Source organism: Excalfactoria chinensis, chromosome 13 (genome assembly GCF_039878825.1).
Source record: "Excalfactoria chinensis isolate bCotChi1 chromosome 13, bCotChi1.hap2, whole genome shotgun sequence".
In the NCBI taxonomy this organism is placed as follows: domain Eukaryota; kingdom Metazoa; phylum Chordata; class Aves; order Galliformes; family Phasianidae; genus Excalfactoria; species Excalfactoria chinensis.
The window spans coordinates 7,465,737-7,479,931 of NC_092837.1; the positions used below are offsets into that span (position 1 = coordinate 7,465,737).

Below are 14,195 nucleotides of genomic sequence, written 5' to 3' on the forward strand. Positions count from 1 at the left end.
TGCCTAGGCAGGGATGGAAGAAAAAGGCGTGCATTATAGTTTTAAAACACAGGAATGTTTGTTATGTTATTAGAAATGATTTTCTCTAAAAATACATACAAGTTCAATCTTTTAGAACTACTTGGTGACCTGCATTCTAGCAGATTGTAAGTTTTTCTTTTAAATCCAGTTATTTTCTCTATCAGGAAACCCATCAGTGGGAGTCAAACAGGTCACAGAAAGTTAACATTCTGAAAAAGCCATTTCTACCCTGGATTTACTCTGCACTTAGCTCAAGAAAGTCAAGCTTGCTCTCATAAGGATTCAGGGCCTCTCCATTCCATGCACAAAGGACAAAAATTTCTATTCTCCACATCCATTTTTTTCTATAGGGTTTTCTTCCCTTATATGTACAACAGCTCTGTGGTATAAAGTTTTTCTGATCCGTTTTTCTTATCAGAAACAGTTGAGAATGTAGATTCTTTAATTTGTTCTCTAAAAACACTTTCATTTCTTCCCAGATTGTTGTTACTTTCCTTCTCTCTTCTGTGTCACATGCAGGCTGGGCTCTGTGAGTAACTGCTCACCCCTTGGTTCATTCTGCACATTTAATTCTATTACGGTTTCTGAAGTTCTCTTTCAATATTCAGTGTGCAGTTTCGGTCCCTTGCATATTTTTGGTAGGGACTAAACTTTAATCTTCTTTCTGGACAAAACAAAAAACAGAAGGTGGTCAGAACTCCAATGAAATCTAGTTTGGGGAAAACAGGCCTGTGGAGTGCAGGGTATAATGGCTGTTGTTGAGGAGGGAGGGTGATGCAGGTTAAGATATGGAAAAAAGTGTCTGTAGTTTTAAAAACGCTGCTGTGGGATTTCGGAAGAAAAAGTTACTTTGCATGACTTCTACAGTGGCTGTTAGGCAAAGATCCTGTTAGTCTGTAGCAAAATCTACTCTCCTGAAAACCAGAAACTGATTTTGTGTATCAAAGAGAAGATAAAGGGCACCTTGAAGGGGGTGAGCTGTAACAATGCTGTGGGTTTGGGACCACGTGAAGAATCCAAGATGAGAAACAAATAAGCAGTTAGAAAGGGGGGACTTGGCACAGATGTGAGTGAGCAGTGGTAATGTAGCCACAGCTTTTCTGTTCTGGGACACTTGTCTTGATATCTAATGCTCCTTTCCATAGAAACATTGGAGCAAATAGTGCACTTGCACTGAGAAGCACAGCAGAATTGGTCAATTGCAAAAGAATGCAATATTTTGATGGTAAGCAAAAGTCTGAGAAATGCTCTATTTGTAATGTCTTGTATTTACAAGTTACATAGGCTGAATTTCCTTCTGTTGGAGTTGAAGTGGTTAATAACTCAGTGCAGAACATGGAGCTGGGTTATGAATAGTTTCATGTTTCAGGATTGCTGCATGCACTTTCTGAAGTAAATTAATTTTTCATTTAATCAACTCAAAATCAGTTTGTAATATTGGCAAGAGAATTGTCTCAGCATTTGTTTATTGTTAATAGCATAAGAGATGAATGTTATTCTCAGGTCAGTAAACTTCCCACAAGAGTACGTTCAGAAGGCCACTATCAGGACAGTTTTTTTAAGCTATGAATGAATACATTTCAGATTTCTGCAGATAGTGAGTTCCTCTGCTTTCATTCATGAACTCAATTAAGCCTGTAAGCAGTTGAAAAGCTTAGATCAGCTTGGACACAAAGATGAGGGACTGCTTAGGTTGTGGCACAGCAGCCCCATTCTGCCCATCACCTCCCGGCTGATGTATGCCGTGTCATTCCCAGTGATTTGAAAGCTGCAATAAAGCACTGTCTATTGCAATAACTGCCAAACTTACTTTAAGGTAACAAATTGCTTTGGATAGCTTTACTGTGATTTATTTTGCCTAACTTGTTATGAAGACGTATGAAATAGTGCAGGGGAAAAAAATCACGTCTAAGTTTCTATCAGATATTAGGAATTTATTGCTGGTTTTACCTCTATCAATTCCTCCTCTTTTGAAAACTTGAATTCTTACTGAGCCTGTGCCATTGTATGCAGCTTGGGAAATATAATTCTTCCTAGCAAGAATTGTTTTCACAGTCTGAAGGAAAGTTAAAAGCATTTTGAGGACTGAAAAAGACATTGCATAAAGTGAAAATCTGACACTTCGGTAAGAATGTCTGAGCCAAGCCAAAATAAAGGAACAGTTAGTTGGAAACCAGATGGCCTAGAATGAGGGATTCTGTCTTAGGCTTTTATACCCCAAAACAGCTCCAAGTCAAATCCCAGGGAAAAATCTCAGGATTCTGGGATCTGACTTACCAAATAGCTGTGTTGCAACTGCACTTGCAAGTAAGATATGCCAAAGAACTGTAAAATAAGGACACCACAGCAGTTTCTGTTTTGGGCACTTTGAAGGAGGTATGGTAAACATCAGTGCATGTGAAAGGCAACGTGTTCGTAGAGGCTGCAGATTCCTTAATTTTGAAGTTGTGCAGGTGATCAGAATGTCTCGAGACTGTGAACAATCATAGAGGCTTTCATATTTCCAGACCGTGCTGCTGAAGGGCTCTGCCATGCCCAGATACTTTCTCACTAAGATGATATACTTGTTGCGAGGCATGAGATAGTGCATCCCAGTGCATCATCCTTTGTCTCATGCTTCCCAGAATTTTACATGAAGCTATGTGGTGACTGCTTAATCTTTCACTGCATAGAGCATCAGTTGGCTTAATCTGCAAATCTTGACGTTTAGTTGCAACCAGTAATTGTTTATTTGTAAATCAATAGTATCTTGGAATGGATGCACTTTATATTGGCTTATAAAAGTGCAATACCAGAATCAGGTCGAACAATTATAATGGCTTATTATGACTTTATATGTTTATGTCATTTCCTACTGCAGATTTGTAATAACTCTATAAAGGGGAGCAGGTGAGCTTTTATAAAATGCAGTAGGTGTTGCACTTGGTTTCTGAGGAAACACTCATCTGCCATCACAATTTCCTACCAAGTCTTAATCTCCTCTCTTCTTCCCTGGTATAAAAAACGAACTCTTTGTCCACCTGCAGCTGAAATTGTTGTGGAGGAGCAGTCAGAGGTGATGAACTCCCACAAATTCTATCCAAGGAGGCAGCTGAAGGAGAAAAAGTATTTGTGTGATGCTGGGGGAAAGCTGGGCATGTTTGAGCACTACAGATTGCGCATGGGAACTCACGCATCATAACTAACTTTGCACACAGAACTGCACATTTTAATTTAATGAGGGGTAAAATAAAGGTTTACAAGTTATTCCTTTTTCCAGTTCTTTTAATTGAAAGCAACTAGTTGAGTCGAGGGGCTGGGGAAAAGGTCCTATTTTTAGAGCCCTTTTTGTGAAAAGCTGAATATACCTGGATTTTCAGCAAACACTATTCAGCTAAATAGAGTGCTTCTTCTAGGCATCTGCTCCAATACCTACAGTGCAGCCAGGGGCTGTGCTTTACATGCAGTGTCCTTGCCATTGTTAGGAAGGTTGATGGCGACCCCAAAACTGCTGCAGGTTGTGAGCCAATCCACCAGGTTCTTCTGAAGAATAGCAGCTTGTGGTTCATGGCCATGCTGGAAGCATTTAGCTGTGAACTGACAAACTGATGGCTCTTCATGCTGCTGAGAATCCATCCCTCCTGGCTCAACTGCACCTATGCCATAGCAGGAACCTGCTGGTGGCCACATGCAAAAAAACTGGGAAATGTTTGCTTGAATTAAAAATACCATGAGCAACCCCTCACTCTGGGCATTCTTGGATGAGCTTTACTCGTGTGTGGAAAACACAGTAATAATCCTTATGCACTGACAAGCCTGGCATGTTGATGCATCTTTGTGACTGTTTTCTCCTTTCACGCTGGTTTCTATCATTGTAATGGAGACTGTCAGGTATAGTGAGAAAAGGAAGAAAGGAACCGTAATGAAACCTGGTCACTCCATTTATTTTGGCTCAGTCTCTGTTTAATATTTTCATACTTAGCATTGTGAATAGACAATTAGAGTATATCAAGCTTCTTATACCAAAGTGTGCATCTTCTCCACCTGACAGTAAATAGCATTTATTAGGCCTATGTCTCATTTGGTCTCCCACCAAAGTTGAGGAGCAAATGAACAATCAAAAGCACAGAACAAGCATTTTAGTAACTATTTTAACATTAGAATAAAATTTTGATTACTGAGTTGTCTGCTGGCAGCAGTTAGTAAGATGTTTGCTGTTACGTATTAATGTTATTATTTAATGAAACATACTTCAGGTCTAAATTTCAGATGCCAGAGAATAGAAGGAGGATTATGTTTCTATACCAGGCTTGCACAATAGCTGGTAAACCTATGTGTCCTGCAAAATATAACCAAAATACAAGAGGGATGCAAGTGAAAATGCATTTTCAGAACTCATAATACCATAGGGAAAGGTCTAAAATTGGTAATCTACGAAAACTTAGTAAAATAATTGGAGATGTAAATGAAGTTTGCTGGCTGGCTGAGTTTCCTACTCTATAGCCTTATTCCTTATTTCTCTTATTGTTTTGTTTGGAGTTCTTTTTGCTCTCCCCTTCTACATCCACCCTTCCCAATGCCGCTGTTCGAAAGCACTGCAGAGCCTTCCTGTGAGGTGAGCCCCAAAACAGGGCACAGAGGGGAGTGGAGGCTGTAATGGGATGCCCACAGGGTGGCTTTTCTTTTCGGTAGGCAGGTACTGTTCAGGGTGCTGCAGTTGATACGTCCAGAACAAAAGCATCTTGAATCAAGAACCTGACAGTTATTATATATACATATATATATATATATATATATATATATATATATCTGTGGGTATGTTTTCCTGTCATGGAAAAAAAACGAGAGCTCTGAGGAGAGTGAAAGTTTCTATGCTTTCTATTGGAGTGAATGGAAATCAGTAACTCAAGAACTGAAATGCAAGGTCTTATTGTGCATCTCCATTCTCCTCCGCATCGCTTCTTTCTGTAGGACCATTTGACTTCAGCTCTGGCACGGCAGGCAGACAGTGGCATTAGCTAATTTGGCTCTGCGTATTGCTGAACATGAATATGGATTTGAGACAAGTGCCTGAGCTCTCATACTGACTTTTGTTTAGCTGTTAATTTGTTTGAATGCTAATCTGCCACAAGCACATAAGCCCAATTAGGTTTGAAAATTCTTATTTTCCTTTCCTGCCTTCTAAAATTGAAACTTTGTTTTGTTTTAGAGACAATTTTAATGAGTTTTACTTTGTTCAAAATAATAAAGGCATAAAAAGGTTTCAAATTCAGCATTATGACCACCCAACTTTTAAAGAAGTAAATGAAAAACTACGCTAACCAGAGTCGTTGTTTGGTATTTGTATTTAGTAGTACCACAACTAACAGCTGTACTAACTGCAAATACTCCAGGGCTTTATTTTACATGAATTTTTACTGCTTCTACTACCAAAATTACCCTTAGTCTGGAATGGTTGTTTTTTTTTCCTTTTGTTCTCATGTATTTGTAAGGCTTAGCTTCTGAACTCTTTCCTATATTCTATAGTATTATGCATTGCTGACCAGTGTTGGTTATCCTGCTGCTTCACAAAGATGAGGTGATAATCTCATCTCAGAAAGCTTATCTTCTAAACATTGTATGTAGATGAGGCACTTGCTAAAAAAAAAAATTCTGCTCATTAGATTCTATAGACATTTATAGACTACTTCAGATTTTGACTTTAACAAAATGATTAGCAAATGAAATCTGTGAAAAAAATAGAAAAAAAAAAACAGTGGGCATTCATTGCTCAAAAAAAAATAAAAATCACTGCATCATCACATTAACAGCCAACCTCTTGATTCTGCAGTAGATGAATAGGAATTAATGGACTAGCTGGTCTTAGAGGTCCTCTCCAACCTGAATGATTCCATAGTTTGTTTAGAGAAGATGCAGTGCTGTGATCATTAATTCCTTGAGTGGAATTTCAATTCCTTCTAAAGTACAAAAGTAATGAAAAATGAAGTTTCAAGTTTAGAATGTCATATCTAAGTTGTATTATTTATGTTCATTTTATTTAGGCTCAGAAATGAGCTGATCTAGGAACTCTCCCACAGAGTTGATATTCTTCCAGTGACTGATGAAGAGCAAATTGAAGTGGCCATACTCTGGGAAGGCAGGAGACTATTGTAAATGGCCTGTCGTGCTAAGTGTTTGTTTTTCATTGTGTTCAACACACCATAATATTTTAAATGTTGAAAGACAGAGTAATCCAGGATTTGAGCCAGCATCCGAGCCTCACATGGCTGTTTGATTCATTGCTTGCATGTTGTTGCACATTAAAAAGTTTGGGAATGAACCGTTTCAGTGACACGAGCGGCACAGTTTTGGCATGAACCGGTTTATAACCATTTACTGTGTCCAATGGAGAGCCCACAAATAACATAAATCTTGTTTTCGTCAATTTGATGGCTACTAAAATGGTCAAGTGAGGGGTAGCATTCAGAGGGAGCCTGGACCTCTTCCCGTGGCTCATATGAACTCATAACTCACATTCTTGTCTGGGCAAATTTTATCAACTCACAGAAATTGCTTGAGAAAGTGCTTTAAAGAAGTTTGAAGTCCTGTTTTATGATTTTGTTTTGATCCCCATGTAGCGCATTGAATTGCAATGGTGGTTTTGTCTGTTGTTTTTATTTTGGTTCAAATTCTGATGATGATATGTCTTCAGTTTTTTCAATAAAAAAGGAAATATTTGTAATATTGAAATGAATCATAAATATGAGACAGCATATATTTATGGTTGAAAAAATGAAAGCTTATACAGTGCCTTTTACTTGTGCTATTTAATCCTCATTGTTGGTTTTTTTTATACCTAAACTATCCCTAAATTACTTCAGCGTTTCCAAAATATATGACTATTCCCAGTCCAGGCTTTTCCTTTATTCATTATTTTTGTATATATTAGCTAGCTGAATTGTAATAGCAGCTGGTGAAGCCGTAACATTTTATCCAGTGATGCCTGTGTCACATTTCTTGCCAATTATTATATCTGAAGAGGGTCAGTTATGTGAAATTTTATCTGCAACTAGCTTCTGCTACTTGGCTTTTAAATTCACTGTCACTGAACAGAATTCTAGGTTTTTGATCCCTGCAATGTGCTTTTCAATGGTTAAAATACTACTGAAAAGGGTGACAGAATGAAAAATATTTTAGATACACTATTTGGACAATGTCCAGTTTCTACATTAGAAATGCTTTCCAACACCAGACGAAGCCTGAATCATAACGACTCATTTGATACCATGTGCTCTCTGAAAAGAAAATGAGATCAGTAGTTAAATGAAATGCCCACAGATCCTGGGCATGGTACACAAGATCAATAAAGATGATAATGCAGAGATGTGGGAGGACACTAAACTGGTGTGTTATTTAAGATTTATTTTGCCTTCCCGTATCTTTCAGAGTGCTCTATGGAAACAAGATCACAGAGATTCCCCAGGGCCTTTTTGATGATCTTGTGTCTCTGCAGCTGCTGTAAGTATGATCTTTTCCTCTTCTTTATTTTACAGACTAACTACATTTACTGATTTTTCAGCTTCTGACATTAATATAATCAACTTCTCCACTGAAAAGTCACTAGGACGTGCTAGTCTGTTATTTCTGTGTCAGGCAAAAGGGAGGCAAGGATTGAAAAAAGAAAGGTAAGATGCCAACAGTTTTATAGCGCAGTGCAAGTCGCAGATTATAACAGACACGCAGGATTTAAATGTGGAGAGGAAATGAGAGCCTCAGCAAAGTCCAAGAAAGGAAATTTGGTCGGTGGCTGATGTGAGGGCGGAGGTGCCATCTGATTGTTTTTATGCTTTTAGCATTTGTGGTTGAATGTCTGGATCCTTCAGGGCTACTGTGTTGCAGGTACCTGCACATGCAAGCAAAATTGTGCATGAAAGACCTTATTGTTACCAGCCATGCTCAATATTTTATTCTTATTGCACCAACTGTGGCTTAGTTGTAAGAGAAATCATTTCAGACTCAATTGTATATTCAAGTATTTTATGCCGTGTGTGATTTAATACGTTGTCATAATCAGGGGTATAACGTGTACTCGTCAGTATTTATTAATGTGGCATAAAGAATTTCCTAAGCCAAATGTGAAATTCCGAATTGCACGCACTCATCTCCATAATCACACTGGAACCCATAACTCTTTCAGAGAGGGAAGTCAGCTACTATTGCAGCCAGACAGTAGAGGGAGCAGAAGTGAAGTGATTTTAACTTCCTAACATAGCTGATAGCATCATGGATGATGCACTCAGATAACATGAAATATAAAACTAAGTGATTTTGGCTTATACCACTTGTACCCCTACCACCCTCAAGTATTAAATGACATGAAGTATAAAATAAAACCATAGCATTTATATATTCTAAGTCCTTCTGACTTAACCAGAAATGAAAATCTGAATTTTCATGATTACTCTTTAATGTCTGCCATTCTGACTGTGATCTTTGATGCTACTATATGCTATATGAAAATGAACATAGATTTAGTTTGTAAGTTCATGAGCAAAGCCAAAGAGCTAAAAAGTGAAATTATTTGAATTGTTCTATTTGTTAAGCAGAGGACTATTCTGATGTGTTACTTAGTCATAAGATTTTATTTTCAGACATGAGCCCCCTTATTCTAGAGAAAGATAAGCAAAAACACATGTGGTTTGGTTATGACAAACCCTGGAGCTGCAGTGGTGGCAAACTGTCCGTCTTCTCTGCCCTTTGCACATACTTTTTCTGGCATCTCCTTTCTTCTTTCCTGACCCACATCTCACAAGTTTGCTGGTAACTGCATTGCCTTCATGATCAGACTCTGCACTAGAAGGAAGACTGCATATCTGGGAGGGAGATAGATTAACAGGCATGAAAACAGCAAGCGTGGAAGTGTTCAGATGTGAATTGGTGTGTGTTGCTATGTCTGGCGTGTTTGTTGCTGTTAAACTTTGTGTTTGGTACAGTGGGGATGCTGTGGGCAGAAGGAAAGCTAAAATGTTCATTCATTGTTTTGAGCTCTGCAGAAGAAGCCATTAAAAAATTAAAAAATCTAAGTTTGATAAAACTCTTCCGATTTCCCCCAAACTGAAAGTATGTAATTACAAGTCAGAAGCAATACACAACTGCTCTTTCTAACCCTGGACACTGTATAGATGAAATTTCTTGCAGTAGAAATATCACCCATCTCACAGCTCAGTTTTGAATAAAGCATTAAACACCCTTCATTTTTTATACTGCGGTCACTGTGTGCATGTAGTGCTGTGCTTCAGGGAGTTCCATATCTATGCTCAGATGCAGTAATGTGCTTTAATGGAGGTTACGTCTTTTTGTTAGAGGGGCAAAACCTATATGCAGGGGGCAATGCTTTAATCATTAACTGTTAATAGGTATTTGTGTGTGAAGGAGTGGTTGGCAAGGAGAACATTGAGTGCTCATGCACACTTTTCTGATGACGACCTTGAAGAAACTATTAATGGCATTGCTTGTAGTATTTTAATGGACACTTAAACAGCATTTGCTGGTTTTAGACTTGCTGCTGAACAGTTGGAAAAGTGCTCCATGGTTGTATCTAAATTAGTGTTCAGTGGTCTCCGATTGGATTTCTTCTTAGTAGTTTGGGAACGTTACTGGTAAAAAGGCTCTGATTAAAGTATCCTGGTAGCCAGTATAATTTCCTCAGCATGAACTGGAACATTTTCTTTAAATATATTGATCTTGTGGTAAGGAAGTCCTTGCTCAGTGCATGGCAGTGGTGGTAGGTCCTGTGCAAAAGTGTTTGGATTTTAATTAGAAGGAAACAAATGACATGGAATTGCAGAGCAGTTAATATTGTAATTCCCTGTTTTGGATAAGTCTCATCAGTGTTTCTCAGAAATGTTGCTGTCCTTCTGTTGAAGTACGACATCACTCTGTAGGCCCAAATTATCCCACCTTCGCTGAGGCAGGATTGTTTTGTGTGAGTACCCTACACCTTCAGGCAGTGCCACTGATGTCAGAAACATTACAGCTGGGTAAAGTAATACTCAGCTCGGCATGACAGCATCCTAAACTGTCCCATTTGTCTTTGGGTGTGTGGGAAATAGGAATTTGGAACAAGTTCTAGATGAGTTTGATAACATGACAATTCTGTAGTTCTGTCACACAAAACAGAGTTCATAATATATTTAGAAGGAAAATAACCAGGCACAGTTATCTCATAAATAATCACACGATTGGATTTGTTAAATTACTGATTTCACAAATCTTATATTTTCCTGAACATGCAACCTTAGCCAACACAGCAGCAGAGGTTATTGTCCAAGTCCAACTATAGATCTGTGTTGTGGAACAGAAGCTTTTCTTGGGCCGTGTCATTTTCCTCGTCCTGTCTGCAGTTTCCAGGAGGGGGGATTCTAGGAAGCTGCCGCAGTGTGACCCTCATACTTTTCATACATTCTTTTCAGCAATCTGGATCAAATGCTTTCTGAGAATTTTAGGTCAGTTCGGATTCGAGAGGCATTTTTTTCCAGAAGTGGACACAACTGCAATATGAGGTTTTTTTATTTGATTTTTAATAGTAAACTGCAACTTTCATTTCACTGAGATAGTAATCAGTCCAAGCTGTGGAACAGCACATGCTTGGTTACCTTTGTTTGTGTAACTGGCACTTGAATGCCAGAAGGATGGAAAGGATTTCAGCTTAAGGTGGAAGTTTTCAAGTAACTGCTAGCTGTTGGCAATTTGAATGCCTGTCCAGGAGGCCTTAAACTAATCTTAGTCTGTCTAGAAAATGGAATACATTTGAATGTCCTTCTCACCTGTCTTTCAGCTTTCCCGGAATGTGGACAGGCTCTTTCATGAACCCTTGTGCTTGCCAAGCTGTCTGCCAGTCACTGTGCAGGGGGCAGAACAAAATGCTGTGCAGCTCTTTCTTTTTCAGCAGCCCTGTGACAGATAAACCTGACAGTTGCTCTGCTTGCTCCCGAACGAGTGAACGTGCAGAGCCAGACAGCAGTGAAACAGAGTCAAGTGGCTCAAGGCAGTGAGCCGTGGATAATGGGCACCAAGTTTATTAACCACTATTTTTCATACCTAAGTAATACGCTTTCCTCTCTGCAACCATATTAAAACAAACATTCTGGAGGTCTTTTTATTAGTTATACATTTCATGCAACAGAGTGCTCTGCTTCCTGGAACCAAAAGTTATAAAATCTCTCTTGTTTAAAGAGATTATATAGCAAAATAAAATAAGGGGATGAAATCTCATTTTTCAAACGTCTGGCCAGTATCAGTTTTCAGTGAAACCTTTTTCCTTGAGGAAATTCAATTTGCATTGTCACTGGTCATACAGGTGCTCAGGTGTTCTGATCATACAACTCATGCTTGAGATCCCTATGGGTTGCTGGACAAGCTTTGCAAGCAAGAGGGATTCCCTCTCTCCTATTTTGTTTTAGTGTTGCTTCAAGTAGATATTCTCCTGGCGCATATGCACATTGAAAGCGGAGGTTTGTGGTGATGCCGAGGGTTTGACATGTTAACTGGTAAAATAACTTCAAAAATGATGAAAGATTACTCTTCCAGATCCAATCATCTAGCCTGGATTAAAACTGGGACTGGATCTCATCTTGACAAGTCTGACTGACCTTTATTCAAAGCAGTTTTCTATGAAGAGGGAAGTTGTGTGTGCGCTGTTAGAATCTGCCACTATCAGTCTTCCCAAACCTCAACCGCTCAGATTTTCTTTGGGTTATTCTCCTTCTTAATGTACATTTTATGCTGTTTCTCCTTGGATTAGTGGTGCAGTATTTGGTACTGTCTTAGTTTTTCCAGTGAAGTTGCTAGGAAATTAGCTCCATGGTAAATTTGCCAAGTCTGAAGTACTTGTATTGAAGTGTAATTGTAAAGTGAATCCCAGTACTTAGGAGCTTAAAATAGGATCTACAGTCTACCAAATATTTATTGCACACTTTTGGAGCTTGTTAAAAGCTCAAAGAAAATCCTGTTAAGCAACAAATCCATACAAAATATTTTTTTTTTAAGTACTTTAAAGAATGTAGATCAATTCCAATATTTTGTATTGTATACATTACACTAATATATACAAAAGTATCATTAAGCAGTGATGCAAACACCGCATGAATGTCAGAATAAAGATTGGACAGTTTTCCATTTCCAAGTTTCTTTCTCCTCATAGCAATCTCCTGTGCTGTATAACAAGGGATGTTTAGAATCTTCTTATTCTGCAGAGCTCTTTATTTTTCTCATGGAGTGGAGAGAACAGGAATGAAATGAGAACTACTGACTAGGTAGAGGTAGGGGGAGGCATTTTCACAATGGTGAGCCAAGCAGTGGAGCAGGCTGCCCTGAGAAGTTGTGCAGCCTCTGCCCCTGAAGGTTTGTAAGACCACGCTGAATAGAACTATGAGCAAACAGGCCTGGCCTCACAGCTCGCCCTGATTTGGGCAGTCTAACAGGACAGGAAACCTCTTGAGCTTCCTGCCATTGTGAATTATCCTATGAGCCATGACAAGAATTATTTCTCATGTAAAGTAGTTGTGTATTAAAGGCCTCTACACTGACTCTGCTTTCAGTGAGGTTCAGACCGGATGACCTCCCAAGGTCTTTCACTACCTGTGCAGTTTCTGGATTCTGTGACTCTAAATTCTTAGCAAAATGATGTACACAGCGACTTTTCCTTGATTACTCAGAACTAGGTAACAGCAGAGATATTGTGTAGCCCTCATCCTTCTACTCCAGGAGAGAACGCTCCCTGCACAGACCTGTTTAATAGCTTTAGAATTGTTTTCAAGCCTTTTGCCTCAAGCTTTTTTTTCTTTAGATTTCTACATTTAGGCTGCCATTGTGATAATATTGCTAAACTCAGTAACTGCTGTTAAAATGAGGGAGGAGCATCTGCTAGACTCAGAAATACAATTACAGTCAGACACTAATGAAAGACTGCAGCAGCAGCATCTGCCTTTCCTGTGTCACTTCTGTAATCTGTCTGCATGCAGCTTCCCAAAACAACCACTAGTTTGTACGTCAGTGTGCAATTTATTGGCTCTTCTGACGCCAGTGCTCCAAGCTGGCTTCACCTGACAGAAGCTCTCCTAGTTATTATTGCACAAGAAACTAAGTTCCTGGTAGTGCAGGAAGCTGAGAAAATGTGTTTAATCCCCTGTGCATCTGAATTATCATGTGGGTACCTGCAGGCATAAATTGGACAGTATTGAATTCAAATAGCCAGAGTCCAGATGCTGTGATACCGCATGCTGTAATTCTCCAGGTAGTAACACAAGTACCGCAGGATTGTTTTATGGATGTTGTTCAAATGGAGTTGCAGTCTTTTGGATGAGGAATGAAATGAGGTCTTTAAAATCTCTCCGAAGTGGGACTGTCAGACTTCCTTTTTGACTCGTTATCAGCTCGTGACTTTTCCATTTTAATTTACTTTGAATAAATTTGTCATCACCATCATCCAGTTTCCTGGACATGAAGAAACACTTGAAGCTAGTTCAAGCAAGCATGATGATGAGTTCACACTGGGTATTATCAACTGAAGTGCTGACAGACTCTTTGGTGGTCAGTCATCACATTAGAAAATGTAAATTTTAGTAGATGTCAAAATATCATTATGCAGAGAGGCATTCAGATTGCTGATCTACACTCCAGGCCATTCGGAAACGCTCCTGGAACCTAATAGGATTATTTTGCCAATAACTAAGTGGGGACACGCAGCTCTGTCATTAAGCACAGCTTGTCAGTGACTGCTGGGTTGGCTGCGTGGCCCTTTATATGACTCCATAGTTAGGATTGTTGAATGGCTTGGGTCAGAGGGGACCTTAAGGATTATCTAATTCCATCTCTTAAGCCCCCACTTGTGTACTGGCGCTTCTGCTGTTGTCCTGTAATGGATGGCTTTCCATTCCCTACAGGTTTCATAACAAAACACTGAAAAAATCATGCTGAAGAAATATTTTGACAGGTCTGTTGTATTGTAACAAAATACTGTAGCAGGTCTAAGGAATGCTTTCTGTCAAGAGCCCTTTCTTTGCTACCATGTAGTGCTTTGGAGGTAGGTGAAGCTCTTGACTATTGATATTCTATAAAAGACACTTGTATTGAATTTGTATTCTGCTCTTACTTGTGCAAATAACTTCAGCTCTCTTCTCCTGTGCATTTTAAATTTGTCTTTTTCTGGTGAGTTC

The 14,195-nt window shown here is 39.0% G+C and overlaps 1 protein-coding gene across 3 annotated transcripts in view; it reads left to right on the forward strand.

Annotated features, from left to right (window-relative positions):
• SLIT3 (slit guidance ligand 3) overlaps positions 1–14,195 on the forward strand; it is a 433,663-nt gene that overhangs the window by 296,467 nt on the left and 123,001 nt on the right. For all 3 annotated transcript variants that reach the window (XM_072348011.1, XM_072348012.1, XM_072348010.1), the window contains one exon: positions 7,426–7,497. In XM_072348011.1, the coding sequence (XP_072204112.1) occupies positions 7,426–7,497 (72 nt within the window). The remainder of the gene's footprint in view (positions 1–7,425; positions 7,498–14,195) is intronic.